At 23.9% G+C, this 18,799-nt stretch overlaps 2 protein-coding genes across 3 annotated transcripts; both read right to left on the bottom strand.

Annotated features, from left to right (window-relative positions):
- Positions 1-242: 242 nt before the first annotated feature.
- LOC128961688 (probable phosphorylase b kinase regulatory subunit alpha) lies at positions 243-5,767 on the bottom strand. Of its 2 annotated transcripts, none has more exons than XM_054307958.1 (13): positions 5,461-5,767; positions 4,774-5,344; positions 3,900-4,333; positions 3,536-3,818; positions 3,187-3,431; positions 2,950-3,097; positions 2,531-2,869; positions 1,907-2,282; positions 1,288-1,832; positions 999-1,231; positions 669-926; positions 498-587; positions 243-376 (listed from the first exon to the last, which is right to left on the bottom strand). In XM_054307958.1, the coding sequence occupies exons 1-13, from the start codon at positions 5,536-5,538 to the stop codon at positions 266-268; spliced, it is 3,711 nt and encodes a 1,236-aa protein (XP_054163933.1). In that variant the 5' UTR covers positions 5,539-5,767; the 3' UTR covers positions 243-265. The 2 variants fall into 2 exon arrangements, with proteins under 2 accessions (XP_054163933.1, XP_054163926.1); XM_054307951.1 differs by having other exon boundaries at positions 1,907-2,312; positions 5,461-5,766.
- A 4,132-nt stretch (positions 5,768-9,899) lies between these two features.
- On the bottom strand, positions 9,900-18,434 carry LOC128962262 (corticotropin-releasing factor receptor 1-like). Its single transcript, XM_054308631.1, has 11 exons — positions 18,421-18,434; positions 16,943-16,953; positions 16,240-16,331; positions 15,600-15,706; positions 13,869-13,992; positions 13,621-13,777; positions 12,702-12,832; positions 11,757-11,842; positions 11,338-11,378; positions 11,096-11,190; positions 9,900-10,055 (listed from the first exon to the last, which is right to left on the bottom strand). The coding sequence occupies exons 1-11, from the start codon at positions 18,432-18,434 to the stop codon at positions 9,900-9,902; spliced, it is 1,014 nt and encodes a 337-aa protein (XP_054164606.1).
- Positions 18,435-18,799: the final 365 nt, after the last annotated feature.

Here is an 18,799-nt window from a genome sequence, read left to right as displayed (position 1 = left end):
ATAATATAATTTGCTAAATTAATAAAAAAAATTATTTAATATTAAGTAAATAATTATAATCTAAAATCATTTTTAATAATAGTATTACTACTACTAATCAAACCAATCAACTAATAACACACACATAATATATATAAATATATATATAATTTTTATGTGTATTAATTCAATGACTAAACTACTTAATAATATACAGTATATGTATATTCCATATATATAACATGTTTTAAAAAAAATAATCAATAATAATATTTAGTTATTATTATTAACTAAAATTAATTGATTCAACAGTTTCCGAGTCCAATGTGGCGGTAACGGCACGTATCAGATAAGTCATTGTTCCGTAATTACCCGACGGTGCGCTGTCGTAAAAATGCTGTATTGATGATAGCATAATAAAAAATTGTATTAATTAATTACCGGTAATTACGGTAATTTAGTTAAATAAGATCATCGGGGTAATTTTTAACAACCAAACAACCAATCAGTCAACTAACCTGACAAATATTGGCGGCACCGCAACAATGGGCTATACGTTGATTGGCATTACAGGCACAGCACAGTGTGGCGTCACCATTGACTGCTCTCTATATATATACATAACGGGGTAATTATATGATAAATACAATACACATTCAAAAATAATGGATCAGTTTAGGGGGTGATACCTGATCTTCGAGAAACACTTGATTGGCTCTGTGGACCAGTTGTTCGATATTGATAATACCGGTCAACGATTTCAGACAATGATGTTCAACCAGTAGTGTCAATACCATCAGGGCTTCGACCATCAGTTGCCGGTATTCGGGTTGTGGCACACAATTCAATACCGATTCCACTTGTAGTGCAAATTTCAGTTCTTCGGATGTCATCTCACGTGTCAACTGTTGCATCAAAATGCGTCCTTCGATGGCAATCCCGTGACACTAAATGCAACAAAAAAAAAACAAATTGAAAATCAATTCAAACGGATCTTCAACACCACTGATCCAACTGACCTTTTCAAGCAATGACCAAACTCTCGTATAGAATCCAATGGGAACCCTATTGAGCGAACCGTCCAATCGCCGCCGTCGAAGCCACTGTCCCTGTCGGTCGCCTTCGAAGCCGTACTCGTCGGCAGTCACACTGGAACAGCTGTTTTCGCCGGCGCCGGTCGGCTGTATACTGTCGACAAAACTTTTTCGGCTAAGCATACGGTCATTCATTATCGATATGCGGCCACTTCGGGCTAATTACGGGTAATTGGTTATTATTGATTGGTATAATAATGATAACAATAATTACCGCTTTTAATGGTAAACTCTTTGCCGCTGAGTATATGATGTAACAGTGTTTTCATTTCATAGGGACTCAGATTTAGCAGATGTTCCGATGCTTCTTCGCCGTCACATTTCAGCGCACGGGCCAACTCGGAGGCCATTACTTGAATAATTAGGCCAACTCTCAGGCGTAACATTTCGTGAAACAGTTGCGGTTCGGTACGGATAAACATTGCCAAATAAATGAGCAACTCCTGGGTCAACATTGCCGTACTCTGGTCGCCGCCGTGTGTCTGATCGATAATCTGACGCAACTCTTTGGCCGGCAGCGGCCGTATGATTGCCTGTTCGTAGTGCGGCGGCTGGCCGACGGTAATCTGTTTTTGTCGTACTAGTAAATCGGCTACCGATTTGGCCAGATCTTCCACTTGTTTGCCAAGCATACCGGCCGAATGCCTGACCAGTGCCCACTTTCGTTCGCTGCAGGCCTTCTCGTACAGTTCTTTCAATAGGTCGCGAACTTTGGCCGGTTTATCGCTGCCGCCTAAACCAGTCTCCCAGCCCAGTCCCCTATATATACGGTAAGTGAGTATATAAATGAGTGGTCAGTTAGGTTTAACAAAAAAAAAAAAAAAAAGGTTTACTTATTATAGAACAGATAGTGTATGATATCTGCCTGTTCTTCCAGTTGTTCCGATTCTCTATACATTGTCAACAGTTCGTCGTCTTTGATATCTTCGTTAATATGCAGTTCAGACATTCCTCGCAAACGTTTTTCCGCCGGACGTATTGGTATCGATATGGACGACGACATCATTATATTTTGTTGAGCGTCAAACATGTCGTCATCGGTGTTGTTGTTATTGTTGTTGGTCTCGGATATCGATCCAAAGCCCGACCCGGCAACCGACATATGGCGTGGCGACGACGGCGAAGTACTACTTGATGATTGTGCACCCGATTGTATGACACCTCCTGTTTGTTGTTGTTGTTGCTGTTGTTGTTGACTGGCTTTACTGTCTAAGAAAGTAGATCTCAATTGAATTAATTCTGTAAACCCCGGTGTCGGAACGGGACGGGTCGGTGCGGGTGGGGTTTGAAAACAATAGTTAGTAAACAATAAGTTTTAAACAACAACAACACAAAAACCAAACCAAACCACAAATAAATGAAATAAAAAAAACAATTAGAATAATGTATCGAAATATCAATAATCATCAATAAATTGTTTGAAATAATTATATATATATTGTTAGGCACACACATACCCGGATCGTATTGATCCACTTGTATAGATCGGGTTCGCTTAATAATTCCGGATACACCCGATTTACGCGATCGGATACTGATCTTGCGTTTGGCCGATATTTGACGGGAAATTTTCCGGACAAACGGTTTTTTCAGTTCACGTTCCAGAAATTCTTTGACCGTATCGTTCAGTCCTTCGGGATCTCCTTCTTCCGTATTCGACAGAAAACTCAGACTAGTTATACACGATGTACTCAAAAAGTCGTCCAAACTGCCCAACACTACCCGAGTGCCGTTCAGATAACCGCTTTTCAACTTTTTGATTGTCGATATCATCGATACGGGTATTCTATCGTTTTCTTTAAGTTTTTTTTTTGAAAAAAATAAATAATAATTATTTGTTTGTTTTGTTTGTATTGCTCCTTAATTAAAACACCACCTCCTAAAATACGTGATGACAATGGTATGACAACAGTAGGACGGCCTAACATACGCCAGTTAACCTTCAAAAAGGCAATCTCCGATTTGAATGTATCCAGCATTAGGTTTGTATCCGATGCTATATAGTAACGGTGCTCATCGACAAACTAACGATCGGGTAGTAATGTAAAATCCAAAATAAAAGACACCAGTAAGTTAAGCACAGGTAGGTATGTGTGTGTGTGTGTGAGCATACCTGGGGTGTAAATGCAAATATTTTGTCCTGCAATGAATACAATTTACTAGTACTCAATAGACCGACTTCCCGGGATTGACGACCCGATAGATTCATTTTCCGATTGTAACCTAAATAGGCGTACAGATGGCTAAGCAATCGGGCCGCTTGTACTTCAATTGGTGCCACTTCGTCGACGGTCTTAATATGGATGTCGTGTTGGACCAGTTTTTCCTGTACTTTGGTATCTTCGGCTAATATAACAACTGATGATGGAATGGGGGCAATGGATGGATAAGTATTATATTTACAGTTTAATTATCGGTAAATTTGTCGGTAAATATATTTATATATATATATATATACATACCCTGGACAACAACATCGGGTTTTTTTTCGGCTCCCAATCGCCTATTCAGTGGATCCAATTCGCCGGGTGCTATAAAACCTTCCTGCAATAGTCGGCCGACAATGTAGAGCGACTGGGCCCACATGAACGGACACGAACCGATAGCGTAACGTTCCTGACTGTGCGGCTGCTGATACTCTTGTTCAACCAGATGGCCGGGTACGGCATACATTTCGGGTACCAATTTGAGGCCGTCCTCTGTCTTGACCAGCAGTTGTTCGAGTGCTTCGGAATATTCGTCGACCTGTTTATTAGGAGGGGGGGACAGACACCTGGTTAGGGATGTACTGAAAAAAACGGTATGTTTTAAAAAAAAACAACCAACCATTTCGCGGTCGCCATTGAATAGACCGTCGAGTATTAGATAGCAGAAAAACAACGGCCACTCGCACTCGATATTCTCGAAAACTTTCAGTTCGGACGGCTCGTAGTACAGCCGAGTCGGATCCTCTTTGGCCGTACGAAAACCGTCCCTCAAAAATCGTCGACAACCGTATCGTCCTTGCAATTTCTGGACAATGTTGTTGCGGGTCATTTTGATCAGTTCCTTGTCCTCCAAAGCAAATGCTGGGAAACCGATTACCGACAACAGGGCGCCGTCCACTTCCTTCGAGTTGGATTCGCGCGGTAGCATCGACTGCAAGACTGCGTGACATTTTTGGGCTTCGTCGGCCAGTACGTGTATCACTGATGATGGACCGCCGCGGCCGCCAAACAGATCCAATTCGTTCATTGCTTCCAGTGCTGCTTTGGCCATACCTTTTTGTTAAGGAGGGCGGGCGGGTAAAAATAAAATTAATTTACTAAGCGGTAAATGCCGATTTTGGTTATTGTTGTCCGGCGCTATATTCTAAGTGTTTCAAACACACACACACACACACACACACACACACACACACACAGATACATACATAAACACAGATACATATTCCCACATACATACATATACATACACACATACATATTCCCACATACATACATATTCCCACATACATACATATACATACATACACATACACATACACATACACATACACATACACACATATACATATTCCCACATACATACATATACATACATACATACACATACATACACATACATACACATACATACACATACACATACACATACACATACACATACACATACACATACACATACACATACACATACACATTAAAAAAAATCAACTGACCAATAGAGCTGGCATTCAGCTCGGGTAGACCGTGATTGGTTTTATCGCCCCGTTCCCAAATACCGTAATCGGGTATACAATAAGCCGACTCTATATAGAAAACCAGATTCTGTACGAAAGCTACTTCATCGAGATTGAAGATAATCTGCAGACCCGACGCTGTCATTTGGGCCAATATCAATAGGAACAGTGAGGTGGCGTCCAATTGCAAATGACCCCATTCGTGATCGCCGACAACGGTCAACATAGTGTCCGACGAGTATTTGGCGTGCAATGAATCCCCAACCGATTGGGACTCTTTAAACGCTTCCAGTTTATCCTTCTGGCGTATCATTGCCATCAGCAGACCGCGCATCAGTTTCACACACGACTGTTCCAGTTCGTAGGTCTTGGCCCTGTCTTCGTCCAGATCCGTATTTTTCTTGTAGGCCATCGATAGCGACCAAACCGATAGTATTGAATAGACATTATCTCGGACCCAGGCATGATCATCAGTATGCTGGCCACTGGCCGTCCGGTCATCCGATTGATGATGATAGTGATTGGTCGGCAATAGACCTGTTACAGGATTCTGACCAACCAAACAAACAAACAAAAAAAAACGGACAATTAGGTACCGCTAATTAATCGGGTGACCACTTTGTTGGTCAATCCGTGTGGTTTAGTTGATTGGTTGGTTGGTCTTACCTGATGGTCAAGTATTGTCCGATAGACAATACGTTGGTAATAGTCTAGTCGGACACCCGAATTGCTTCGGCTTCTCATTGTTGTTGTTGTTGTCCGCCGCAGCCGATGATGGTTACCGCACGGTATTGTGTGTTGTTAGATGTCTGTCCACTACTACTACGCGACCGACGATACTAATGGCCAACAGTTGTTGTTTGACGTCAAACGATATACAGACGACATGTCTTTATATTTGTAAATGTATTGAATGATTGAATGATTTTTTGTTTGTTTTGTATTTTAAAACAAAATTATTATTTATTTTATTTTATTATTTTTAATAATAATTTCGTTGACATTGACACTGCAGTAGTGCTATAATCAGCTGATCAGTCAATAATAATAGTACAGTAAATACTGTTATATATTAAATAGTATTAAATTTAATATTACTTTTTATATACACATACAGTATATATATTGTCCATTAATAATGTTGTTTAATGTATTTGTATTATATATTTATATTATTTTTATTATTAGTATTGTTGTAGTAATTGTTAATTTTGTGCAATAGAGTGGGTTAACAGTTGTAGTAGTAGTAGTTAAATACACTAGTAATAAATTATTACTAGTGTATTGATTAATAATTTTTTATACTCTATTAAATAGTTGTTATAATAGTTGCCAAAAAACGTCAAATAGATGTTAAAATAGTTATTTAAACTGTATTAAATAGTTGTATATAATTGCCAAAAAAGCCAAATAGTTATTGAAATAGTTATTTATTTTCTTATAAATATTTCAACTGATATATAATTTACTTGTTTTCAGCATATTTACAAAAATGATTTATATAAATAAACTAAATATTTCTATTGTTAAAAAAGTAATATGAGTTGATAACAGTTTACACATTATATATAATTTATATAACTATTACTTTTTGTTTTTACATATATTTGAGCAATATTTTACAATCTAATGCTTATATTTTTCAAAATAACTGAAATAATTATTTATAAGTTTTTATAGTTGCTAACCTAACAAATAGTTATTTATAGTTATAATAAAATTTCGGAAATAGCGTCCACTGGTCAACTTCGGTGGACATACTAAGTCCCAGTTATAAGCGTTAAACCGACAAAATAATTTTTTTTAGTTGAAAATCAAGACACTAATTATTACTAATAATATACGAAAATTTTTTAAGAGAGAGAGAGAGAGAGAGAGAGAGAGAGAGAGAGAGAGAGAGAGAGAGAGAGATAGAGAGAAAGAAATAAAGAGAGAGAGAAATAAAGAGAGAAAGATATATATATATATAAAGAGAGAGAGAGAGAGAGAGAGAGAGAAATGTACTTTACTTTCTATAGTTTATCAATTGGTGGTTAAAACTTTATTTTTATATAAATATTAATTAATCCATTAATTAATTTATCAATTAATGATTTTAATTAGATTTCAGTGAATATAAGAATCACACCATCAATAGTGACACATAAAAAAATAAAAAAAATAAAAATAAATGTTTGATTTGAGATAATTACGGTTCGGTTCGTTTAATATATAAGTTAATTACCGGGGTTTTAGTTGTGACCACTTATATCAATTGATTCATTCAATATTATAGTATTAATGATACCTATTGTATGTGTATGTGTATGTGTATGTGTATGTGTATGTGTATGTGTATGTGTATGTGTATGTGTATGTGTATGTGTATGTGTATGTGTATGTGTATGTGTATGTGTATGTGTATGTGTATGTGTATGTGTATGTGTATGTGTATGTGTATGTGTATGTGTATGTGTATGTGTATGTGTATGTGTATGTGTATGTGTATGTGTATGTGTATGTGTATGTGTATGTGTATGTGTATGTGTATGTGTATGTGTATGTGTATGTGTATGTGTATGTGTATGTGTATGTGTATGTGTATGTGTATGTGTATGTGTATGTGTATGTGTATGTGTATGTGTATGTGTATGTGTATGTGTATGTGTATGTGTATGTGTATGTGTATGTGTATGTGTATGTGTATGTGTATGTGTATGTGTATGTGTATGTGTATGTGTATGTGTATGTGTATGTGTATGTGTATGTGTATGTGTATGTGTGTTAAGTTGAATATTAATATGTTTTTCAGCTTTCAATGATTTTATGGTATTTAATTAAAATAAAAAATAATTATTAATATTATTAATATTATATATGAATTTCAATATTACTAAAGTGTTTTTTTCTCGATTTTTTCCAATCAAAACTTATCAAAAAAATAAATAAAATAATTTTAATAAAAATTGTTTTCTATAAATTATTTGTTTGAAAAGTTTGAAAAAAATTAAAATCATCAATAAATCATTATATTATAAATATATATATATAATCGTGACATTAGAAAACAAATTTAATTATAATTATATATTATTAATAATAATGGGTATAAAGGTTAGCTATCCTATTGATATTTTTTTAGCTATTAATACATATGAAAAAAATTAGTAACAATACTGTATGTTATGTAATTAGATATGTTTATATGATATATATATATATATATATATATATATATGTATTATCTATACTCAATAACAATATCGTAGTTGATTCCCATTGTTAGTATGACTTAAAAATATATGTATTACTAATGCTTATGTATATTTGATATTTTTGTTTTTATGCTAACCATTAACTATACTATATATTGTATATACGATATATATATACTGTATTAACTACATTATCAATAACAACGAGAAAATAAAATAATTGCAATACATTTATTCAATATATATATATTGTATATAACTTTATATACTTATATATATATATACTGTGTATATAGACTGTATATATATATATATATATATATATATATATATATATATATATTTTTTTCTTGTTATATTTTAATGATAATAATATAAGATTTTGTTTATTTTATTACTAATAATATTATTTCACTGATGATTGATTTTTATTTTATTATATATTATATTATATATGTATTTAGTTATTATTTTTATGTATTTAATATATGATATACTTATATGATTATATAATATAAGTATATATTATTATAAAGTATTGTATGTTTTAGTTTTTAATTTTATATAAAATCAAATACATTAATAATATAATCTATTTTACAATATATCAATAATTTTTGTTTGTTTTTTTAATAATAATAAACATAACTACTATAATAAATTCAATATATAATCGGATTAAAAATAAGATTTATGATATTTTAAATAAATAAATAATTGTAAATTGCTAAAAAATATTAATTAATTATTAAATTAATTGTTTGTTTGTTTTTGCTAATTTGAATTTCTAGTAAAAAAATATTATTAGTAAACAAAATTAATTAGATTAAAATTTATAATCAATTGAATTCAATAATATATTTATATTTACAATTTTTAATTTAGTTTTCATATGAAGTACTTTACTGTATATATATAAACTTATATATATATAGTTAATATCATATATAATTGTATGGTACCTGTATATTAAATTATTAAATATTTTCATATTATAAAATTATAATACAATTTTTTCTGCTTTTATTAAAATATTTTATATAAATTCAATATACATTATTAAGATATATTGTATTAATATTTAACTATTTGTAAATATTTTATACAATATATTTTTTTGTATTATAAACACACACACATAAATACAGATATATATATATACTATAAATTTAATTTTAAAGATTTAATATTACTCATTATAAAGTCATAAAATTAATTATGTATTTAAATTAATAATTCAATAGTAAATCTATTATTATTAATATTAAATAAAAGCAATCATAAAATATTATTTAGTTACAATTATATTATATTAATTATACTGTATATAGATAAGTTAAATAGTTTATTATCAAATAGAAATAATAAGCAATTTGTTTGAAAAATAAAATTAGCATAATACTAATTTTTTTTAATAATTTTATTAAAATTTATACAGTATATAATAAATAATTTTATATTATAAAATAACATAATATACAATTTTTAAATAAAAAGTGACATTTAATAATAATAATAATACAGTAATAAATAATGAAAAATTTTGTTTTTTAAAATTACAATTATTAATAATATTATTTTATAATTTTATTATTATTATTATTATTATATTAATATTATCAAAGTTGTTGATCTATATATCGATCGCTTAAGTTATTATTAGTAATATTAGTAATATTATTATTATTATTATTATTATTATTACATCTATAAAGTCTATTATGATTATTGCGATGAATACCTATTGGTAGCAAAAGTTACAAAAAAAATAGATATATATATATATAAATCAATTGTTTGTTTGTATGAATATTACTTATAATAATAATAATAATATATCTCTAATGAGATATTAAATAATAATTTTTTTTATTATTAAAAAAATAATTAAATAAATAAATTCAATAAAATTCAATGAATACTTGAATTACTTGAGTGTCGACCGATTAGACTGAACCTGAGGTTGGGATTAGCGCTCCGTCTGATCGATGCTCTTAAGTAAACGTTTCGTAATGTTGTCTGAACTTCGGTATTAAGAAAACAGTAGAGTATCGACACAAACATACCCTACAATTAAAAAAATATTATTTTATTATTAATTATTATTATTCAAATATATTACATTAGAAATAAAAATTTATCGAAATTTTATTGTAGAATATTCTGTGTTTTTTTTTAATTATTTATATTTATGAATAATTATAATATTATTTTACATTTATAAATAATATAAAATAATTCAAATCTAATTGTATGATATATTATATAACTAATATAGTATATACTGTACTAAATATTTTAGTAATATATATATATATAATTGTACAGTATATATAGTATATATATATAAATATTATAGTATAAGATTATATAATAGATAGTAAATTGTTTATTTAAGGGGTGTTAAACATTAATTTATATTAGATATCTATTAGATTATATTGATGTGTATGTATGTGTATGTACAGTATGTATGTATGTGGGTGGGTGTCTGTTTATCTATGTAGGTGTATAATACAGTATACCTAATATATCAATAATATAATTATTATATCTGATTTTGATTATTATTATTATTGCTGATGTAAAACCTGAAAATAATTATATTGATACAAATATTTACTAAATTTATATCAATACTTGTATGTATGTGTGTGTATATACTATATATATAATATATATAAATGTATATATGACCGTATTGGCTACAACAAACAAATATTTAGATAATCTATTATTATTATTATTATTATTATTTATTTTGTGGACACAAAATAAATATTAACATTTAAAATGAAATATATATATATATATATATTATACAATTTATTTGTACACTATTTTTATAATTGACCATCAACAGTTTAATAATAAATGATCCCCAAATAGTTTACTGTATATACTGTATATATGTATGTATGTATATATGTATGTGTGTGTATGTATGTGTGTATGTATGTGTGTATGTATGTGTGTATGTATGTATATATGTATGTGTGTGTGTGTGTATGTGTGTATGTATGTGTGTATGTGTGTATATATGTGTGTGTATATGTGTGTGTATATGTGTGTGTATTAGACTATTAATAATCTGATTATTTTTATACCTGTGATGATTGTAGAAATGCATTAGTAATCATATAAGCATTTTCTAGATTACCATTATCACCTGGATTAAAACAAAACAATAGATGCGATATTCCTATATATTTTAGATTAAACAAAAAAAAATAAATAGTAATTGTAATAATTATTAGATAACAGTTATTGTATGAAAATATTTGTATATTATATATATATATATCTTAAATACAATGTATAATATCAACATTTAATAAAAAATAATTACCCAATAATGGAAACAGTAGTGCAGTTGCTTTTATGGCTTTCCTTGAATAGGGATATATATTCAATAATAATAATTATATATTTAATATATATTTATAAAAACGTAAAAAATATTTATTTAACTATACTGTAAATATACAGTATATATATATTAAATAAATAAAATTAAATATAATAATAAAATTGATAACAAATAATTATATATAGAAATGATTAAATAAACATAACTTACATATAATGTTTCTATATATTTATTTGTTTATCTACTCTTTTATATAATATAATGTAATTTTGAATTGAAAAAATCACATTTTAAATTTATAAAAAATATAATATTACATAAATATTTTTAATTTATAAATTAAATAATTATATATTTATATATATATATATATATTTATATTTAAATTGTTTTTATACCTGATTTGTGTGGTTTCGACATTAACAGTGAGTCTCAATTTGGTTACGAGTATACGTATAATATTAATAAGAAATATACAATTTATCTGAAATTAAATAATAATTTTTTATAAAGAAAAAAAACAATAATAAATATTTTTATACATAAATTATATACAGAAAAATTGATATTTTATTATTGTATTGAATAAAAAAAATTAAATGATTAATTGTTCCGAAAAAAATAAATAAATAATAATAATTACAATAGAAAAAAATGTAATTTATTGTTATTTTTTTATATTGTTAACTTAATTTAATAATTTTTGTTTTTTTTTATAAATAAAATCAATTATTTTCAAACTAAAAACCAATGTTTATGTATTGTAAAAATATTTGAATTTTATTATACTAGCACTTGTATACAAATAAATATTATTATTATTATTATTATTATAAAATAAATAGACTATTAAAATCTTTAATATTAAAAATAAATAATTTAATTGACAATATTTATATACTAAATATAATTTCTATTTATTTAGTTAAATGTTATTTTAAAAAATAAAATAATTTTTACAATTTAGATAAAAGCATAGTTTTAGTAAAAGTATAATTTTTTATTTATTTTGTTTTAAAAAAACTTAACAAAAAAATAACTAAAAAACTAATAAATAAAATAAAAACTTGCTATACATTCATTACTATTATTTATTTAGAGAGCATTAAGTATTATTATTATTATTTTTGTTTTAAAAAATATATATATATAACTAAAAATCAAATATAAGGCTAATGATAATGAAACTAAAATTAATAGTTATATATATACTGTATATATATATATATATATATATATATATAGTATTATTAGTTTGATGTCTAACTATTACTGTATAATAAAACATTACACTAAATATATACTATATATATATATATACAGTATATTATCCATACACTTACACCGATAGCTGCAATCATTGGTCCAGTAATAATCCAGACATATATTGAATCGCCATAACCTGTCCAACAATAACTGGTCCAACAGTAGGACATAGTTATGCACCAAATTATTGTCGTCAATAATGGCAGTCCTTATAATATAAAAGATATATAATTATTTAATAAATATATTTTATGTATCATAAATATATATATATATAATATTATTAAATTAAATGACAATATATTTAATAATTATCAATCAATTCAATAGCAGACTCTTGTTATTATTATTATTATATGATTTTATATTTTATATTATATGTGTTTTGTAATATCATTGTATATAAAAAATAAATGATTTTTGATTTATTTTTCTATAGAAAGTTTTTTATATAAAAAAATAAATATTACTATTTATTTATCTATAATGACTGAAAAAAAAATAAAATAAATTAATAAATATATTAACTGTAGATGATATATATCATATATATATATATATATAACTTTTACACATGCTATTAAATTAAGTGAAAATTTTTTGTTATAATAATAACATATAATAAATAAATCAAATAAAAAAAAAAGATTTTTTTTCATCATATTTTTAATATAAAAAAATTAAATTAATATTTAGTTATTTTATTTTTCTATATATCCTGACTGAAAAAAACTAAAAAAAAACTTAAATATAAATAATAACAATTTAATAGATATATTTTACAGTAGATATACGCTATTAAATTAAGGGTGAAATATAATTTTATTATATTATAGAAAACATTATTATGTATATAATGTGTTTAATATAATATATTATATAATATTTTTTGACAGATTTTTTGTGTGTGTGAAAGCATATATAAAATTATAAAAAAAAAATTATTATTATTATTATAAGTATAGTTTTTTTTAACAAAATGATTGACTGACTGACCCCAACCAATACAATAGTATAGCTTAAAGGGGGCGTCCTTTCGGAATATGGATGTAGTTATACGGCTATGAAGTAGTAGGCCTTCAATAAACATCCAATTGATTGATGAAAGTGCGGCAAACAGTTTCAATGATATAACTATTTTACATAAGGTTTCCTATAATTTAAAAAAGAGAGAAAATAAATTTTTCATTTCCAACAATAGCAACAACAAAAAAATAATTTTGTTTTTCATAAAAAATTCATACAATATCTCTATAGGAGTTTATACTGAATATTGATGGATAGCTGATGACAATCATTAATATTGAATGCATTATCAGTGCGACCACTAAATTACGGTGAACTCGCAATCTTGAACACATCAATGATCTTTAAAAATAAATAAATAATAATAATAATAATAATAATAATAATAATTAAAATAAAATAATATTTTTATTTTAATTATAGAAATTAATAACAATATAATTTTTTTAAAAAAGATTAATTATTATCATAATTAGTATATATATATATTGACATAAAATATTAGACTATAGACTATAGATAATTGATTGAAAATTTTTAATTATTATATTTAGATATTTGTATGTAATATATATATATATATATATATTACATACAATTTCTAAACATAATAATTATATAATAATAATAATTATTATTATTATTGTTATAATATATATATATATATATATATATATATTTAATTACATATACTAAATAATTGTATATATTAAAAGTAAAATATTTATATGCATACTTAGTGTATATATATAGAAATTTATATATGATAAAATAATTTTCAATATTAAATAACTATTTTTTAAAATTATAAGTAGTTTTATTTTTGGTATATATATATATATATGTTGAATGTTTTGTGTGCTCAAAATATAAATAAATAAACAAATATTTTGATAAATTAAATGTCTAAAAAAATGTATAAACTTTTATTAACATTATATATATATATATATATATATATATACTTTTACTAAATATTTTATGCAATAATTTGAAAAATTCAAGTAAAAAAAACTGTTTATTTACTTTAAAACAGAAATTTTTATTTAGTTTAATGAAAATTTTTATTTTCTAAAAAAAAATAATTGGGTTAGTATTTTGTGTTTATTTGTCAAAAAATCTACTATAATATAAATATTATATTAATATATACAGTATATATATTTTTATAATATGTAATATACATGTATATTAAAAGATTAATGTATCAAATTCACAAAAATATTTTTCAATAATAATAATACAGTAGTTTAGAAAAAATTTAGAAATAATTTTTGAAATATTTTTCAACAATAATATTATAAAAGATTTGTGTAAAACATAAAAATTTAATATAAATATTTTCAATACTATTATTATTATTATTATTTTATGTATAAAATTTATACAGTATAATATGTACATGGCAACTTAAAAAATATTTGTACAAAAATTTACTAAATAAATTTTGTACAATATTATTATTATTATAATTTTATTTTTTATTATATTTATTTTTTTTTGATTAAACTTTTAAACCAATAAATTTGCATAATACTAATAATATATACAATTTAGATTTCTATTAAAATTATTATTATTATTATTTTCTATTTAAATTTTTAAAAAAAAATATTAGATTATATACTATAAACAAAATATATAGGTAAAATAATTTATAATTATTAACATATAATAAATATATATATACAGCATAATTGTGTGTAAATTTAAATAATTATTTAAAAAAAAAAGAAAATTCAATAACAATTTGTTTTTAAAAAATATTTTTGTTTAATAGAAAGTTATTAATTTAAAAAATTGCAAAACAATTTTAATTAATTATAATAATTTATTTTAGACAATGTTTTACATAGATTATAGTTTAATCATATATTTTTTTAAAAATATATATAAATATATTATATATTATTTAAATAATTATATATAAAGTATCATGGTAAACTTACGTAAAATAGAGATATATAAATAATGTTGCCAATAGTAATGCCAATGATATTATTGAAAATATAAATAATATATAGCATACTAATAGATGAACAGTTGGCACTACAACCTATTGATTTAAATTAAATATAATTATTTATATATATATTATATATTTTCAAGTATTATTATTAATAATAATATTAAAATATATATAATACATATAATAACAACGACAATACAATTAACAATAATAATAATGATAGCAAAATTAAATTCAATAACTATAGTTTTTTTTAATAATAAAAAATAAAATATAAATTGCAAATATATATACATATATATTTATATTAATAGTAACTTTCACATACAAACACACACACATACATACACACATATACACGCAAATACATACACATGCATACACAGATATACACACATATATACACACACAAATACACACACACACAAAAATACATACACATATATATATATACACATACAAACACATAAATACTGTATGTATATACATACACATAAAAATAATACACATACACAATATCACACATACTACACATATACAAACACATAAGCATGGACATAGACACACATATATAAACACACACACACACATACACACACACAGTACATACAAACACATACAGGTGCTAAATATTGTATGCATTCCGTATAATTGGTCCAATTATCCCAAAGCCATTGGCCATCGTTTCCACATTTTCTATAAGCATACGGTTCTGTATTATAACAACAAAAAAAATGTCAATTTTATTAATTGAGTGTTTAGTTTGAAAATTTGTCAAAATTATATATAATCAATTTAAACTTTTAAAATACAAATTAGATTTTAGTGTCTATATTACTATTGTTATCTATTTATTAAGAGATTTTTTTAAAAAAAAAATTGTAATAATTTAATTTAAATGTAAATTTTATTGAAATAAAATTTTATTATACATTTATTTTTGTAACAATAATAATAATACTGATAATAATAGTTAACGAAAATAAAATAAATTCAATTATCAATCAATTAAAGAGAAATAGAAAAAAAATTAAAAAAAAAAGTTTTTAAAACTAAAATTTTGTTTTATTTAATTATGTTTTTATTGTTTTGTTAAATAGTTAATTTAATGATTTATAATTTAATTTTTATTTTTTTTATTATTAAACTTAATTTAACTTTTTATTAATTTAAAAAACTTGGGTTTTTTAAGACATTTTATTTAAATAAAAATATAAATATATATATAAAATATTTTTTTTGAACATAAATTTTTATAGATAAAAATATTTAAAGTAGTAATAATTTTTATTTTTCAAATAATATAACATTAATACCTCTAACTTATCAATAAACTAAAAAAATGTACTAGATTATTTTTTATTTGTAGATACACTATAGTCTACTAAATAATTAATTTTTATAAGATAACTATTTAATAGTTATTTAATTAATTTATCTGTTTTTTGTAATACAAAAAAATTGTACAAAAATTTTAATTAAAAAATTATTATTTTTATTATTATATGATAATTAGTGATTATAAGTAAAACCTTGCTGTTTATATAACTATTTGTTTTTAATATATATATATATAGAAATACGTGTTTTGTATATAATTTTTATTATTATTATTATTATTATTATAAGAAAAATTCATGTCCTTCTAATAATTATAATATAAAATACTTAAATAAAGTATAATAAACCTGTTTATACACATATATATATATATGGTGTATATATATATATATATATTTATAATATATAATATATTATTATTTAAAAATAATAAAATTATAATTTTAATAAGCTATGCATTTTATTAAACATTGCTTTATTGTTGTAGCCTTGAATTATTATTATTATTATTGAAAATATTTTTAAACAATACTTTTTCTTGTTATTATTATTTTTTATTTATAAAAATTAATTTTTAATGGAGACTACTCCTAGTAGTAGTAGTATTAATATTATTAAATTATTAAATTATTAAATTATTAAATAATTAACTATTATATTAAAAATTACTAAATTGTTTTTTGTTTATTATTTTGTTTGGTTTAAACTATCTATTAATATAATTAGTTTTAAATTAGTTTAATTAAAAGTCTAATAAAAATTTTTAGATAGATAGTAGTGATTATGTTATAAGTGTCATAATAATAATAATAATAATAATCATGATATTTATATAATAAACAACAATATTATGTGTATGTACTGTATTAACAAAAATTATTATTTTTTTGTAGTTATAATGAAATGTAAATTAAATATTTAACAATATATATATATATTAAATAAATAAAATAAATGCTAACTGTTAAATAAATATTTTGATATACAGTATTATTTTACTAATAATACAATAATAGTAATACCATAGTAATAGTAATAATAATAATAACATTAGTAAATAATATGTAATAATTTTCAGTAAATATTTACATATATATATATATATATATATAATATATATATAATATTTGTGTCTTATATTATTCAAATATTGATATAATTGTTAATAATTAATATAAAACGGATATACTATATAATAATTTTTTTTTCAAAAAATATATAATATATATAAACAAATATAATAATAATATAATAATAATAATATAAAAGTAAATTATTGTGTAGGCATTACACAAAAAAAATCATATTAAACTTATACCTGTAATATATATATATATACTAAATGTAAGATAAATATATTACTAGTATATACGGTATATATATATATAAAAAAAAAGTTTATTTTAAATATTTTATTATATAATATGTGCTGAAAAAAAAATTTAATGTCAAATAAATACCGCCTAAGATTCATATATAATTTATTATTAATAATAATATAATAAAATATAATTTAATAATAATACTAATATATTTTCTTTACGCTTTGGGGGAATTATAAATACAGTAAATATTTGCATTTATTTGTAAATTATTTTTTTTATTATTTTATTTTATTTTTATTATTTTTTTTGTCATTTATGATATTTGTTAGAATCATATATATACTGTATATAATAATATATACCAAGAAATTATTGCATTAGACACATGCAAACAAAATAAATATGAAAATAATATAATATTATATAAAATTTATATATAATTTCCTAAAAGTAATGATATTGTAATAAAATGTTTTGATAATAAAACTAATAATAATAATAATAATATCAAAAA

Source organism: Oppia nitens, unplaced genomic scaffold (assembly GCF_028296485.1).
Source record: "Oppia nitens isolate AA-2021 unplaced genomic scaffold, nextdenovo-longstitch-racon4-pilon3 scaffold14_pilon_pilon_pilon, whole genome shotgun sequence".
Classification (NCBI taxonomy): domain Eukaryota; kingdom Metazoa; phylum Arthropoda; class Arachnida; order Sarcoptiformes; family Oppiidae; genus Oppia; species Oppia nitens.
Note: the sequence above shows the minus strand (reverse complement) of the source record. Positions and strands in the feature narration are given on the sequence as shown.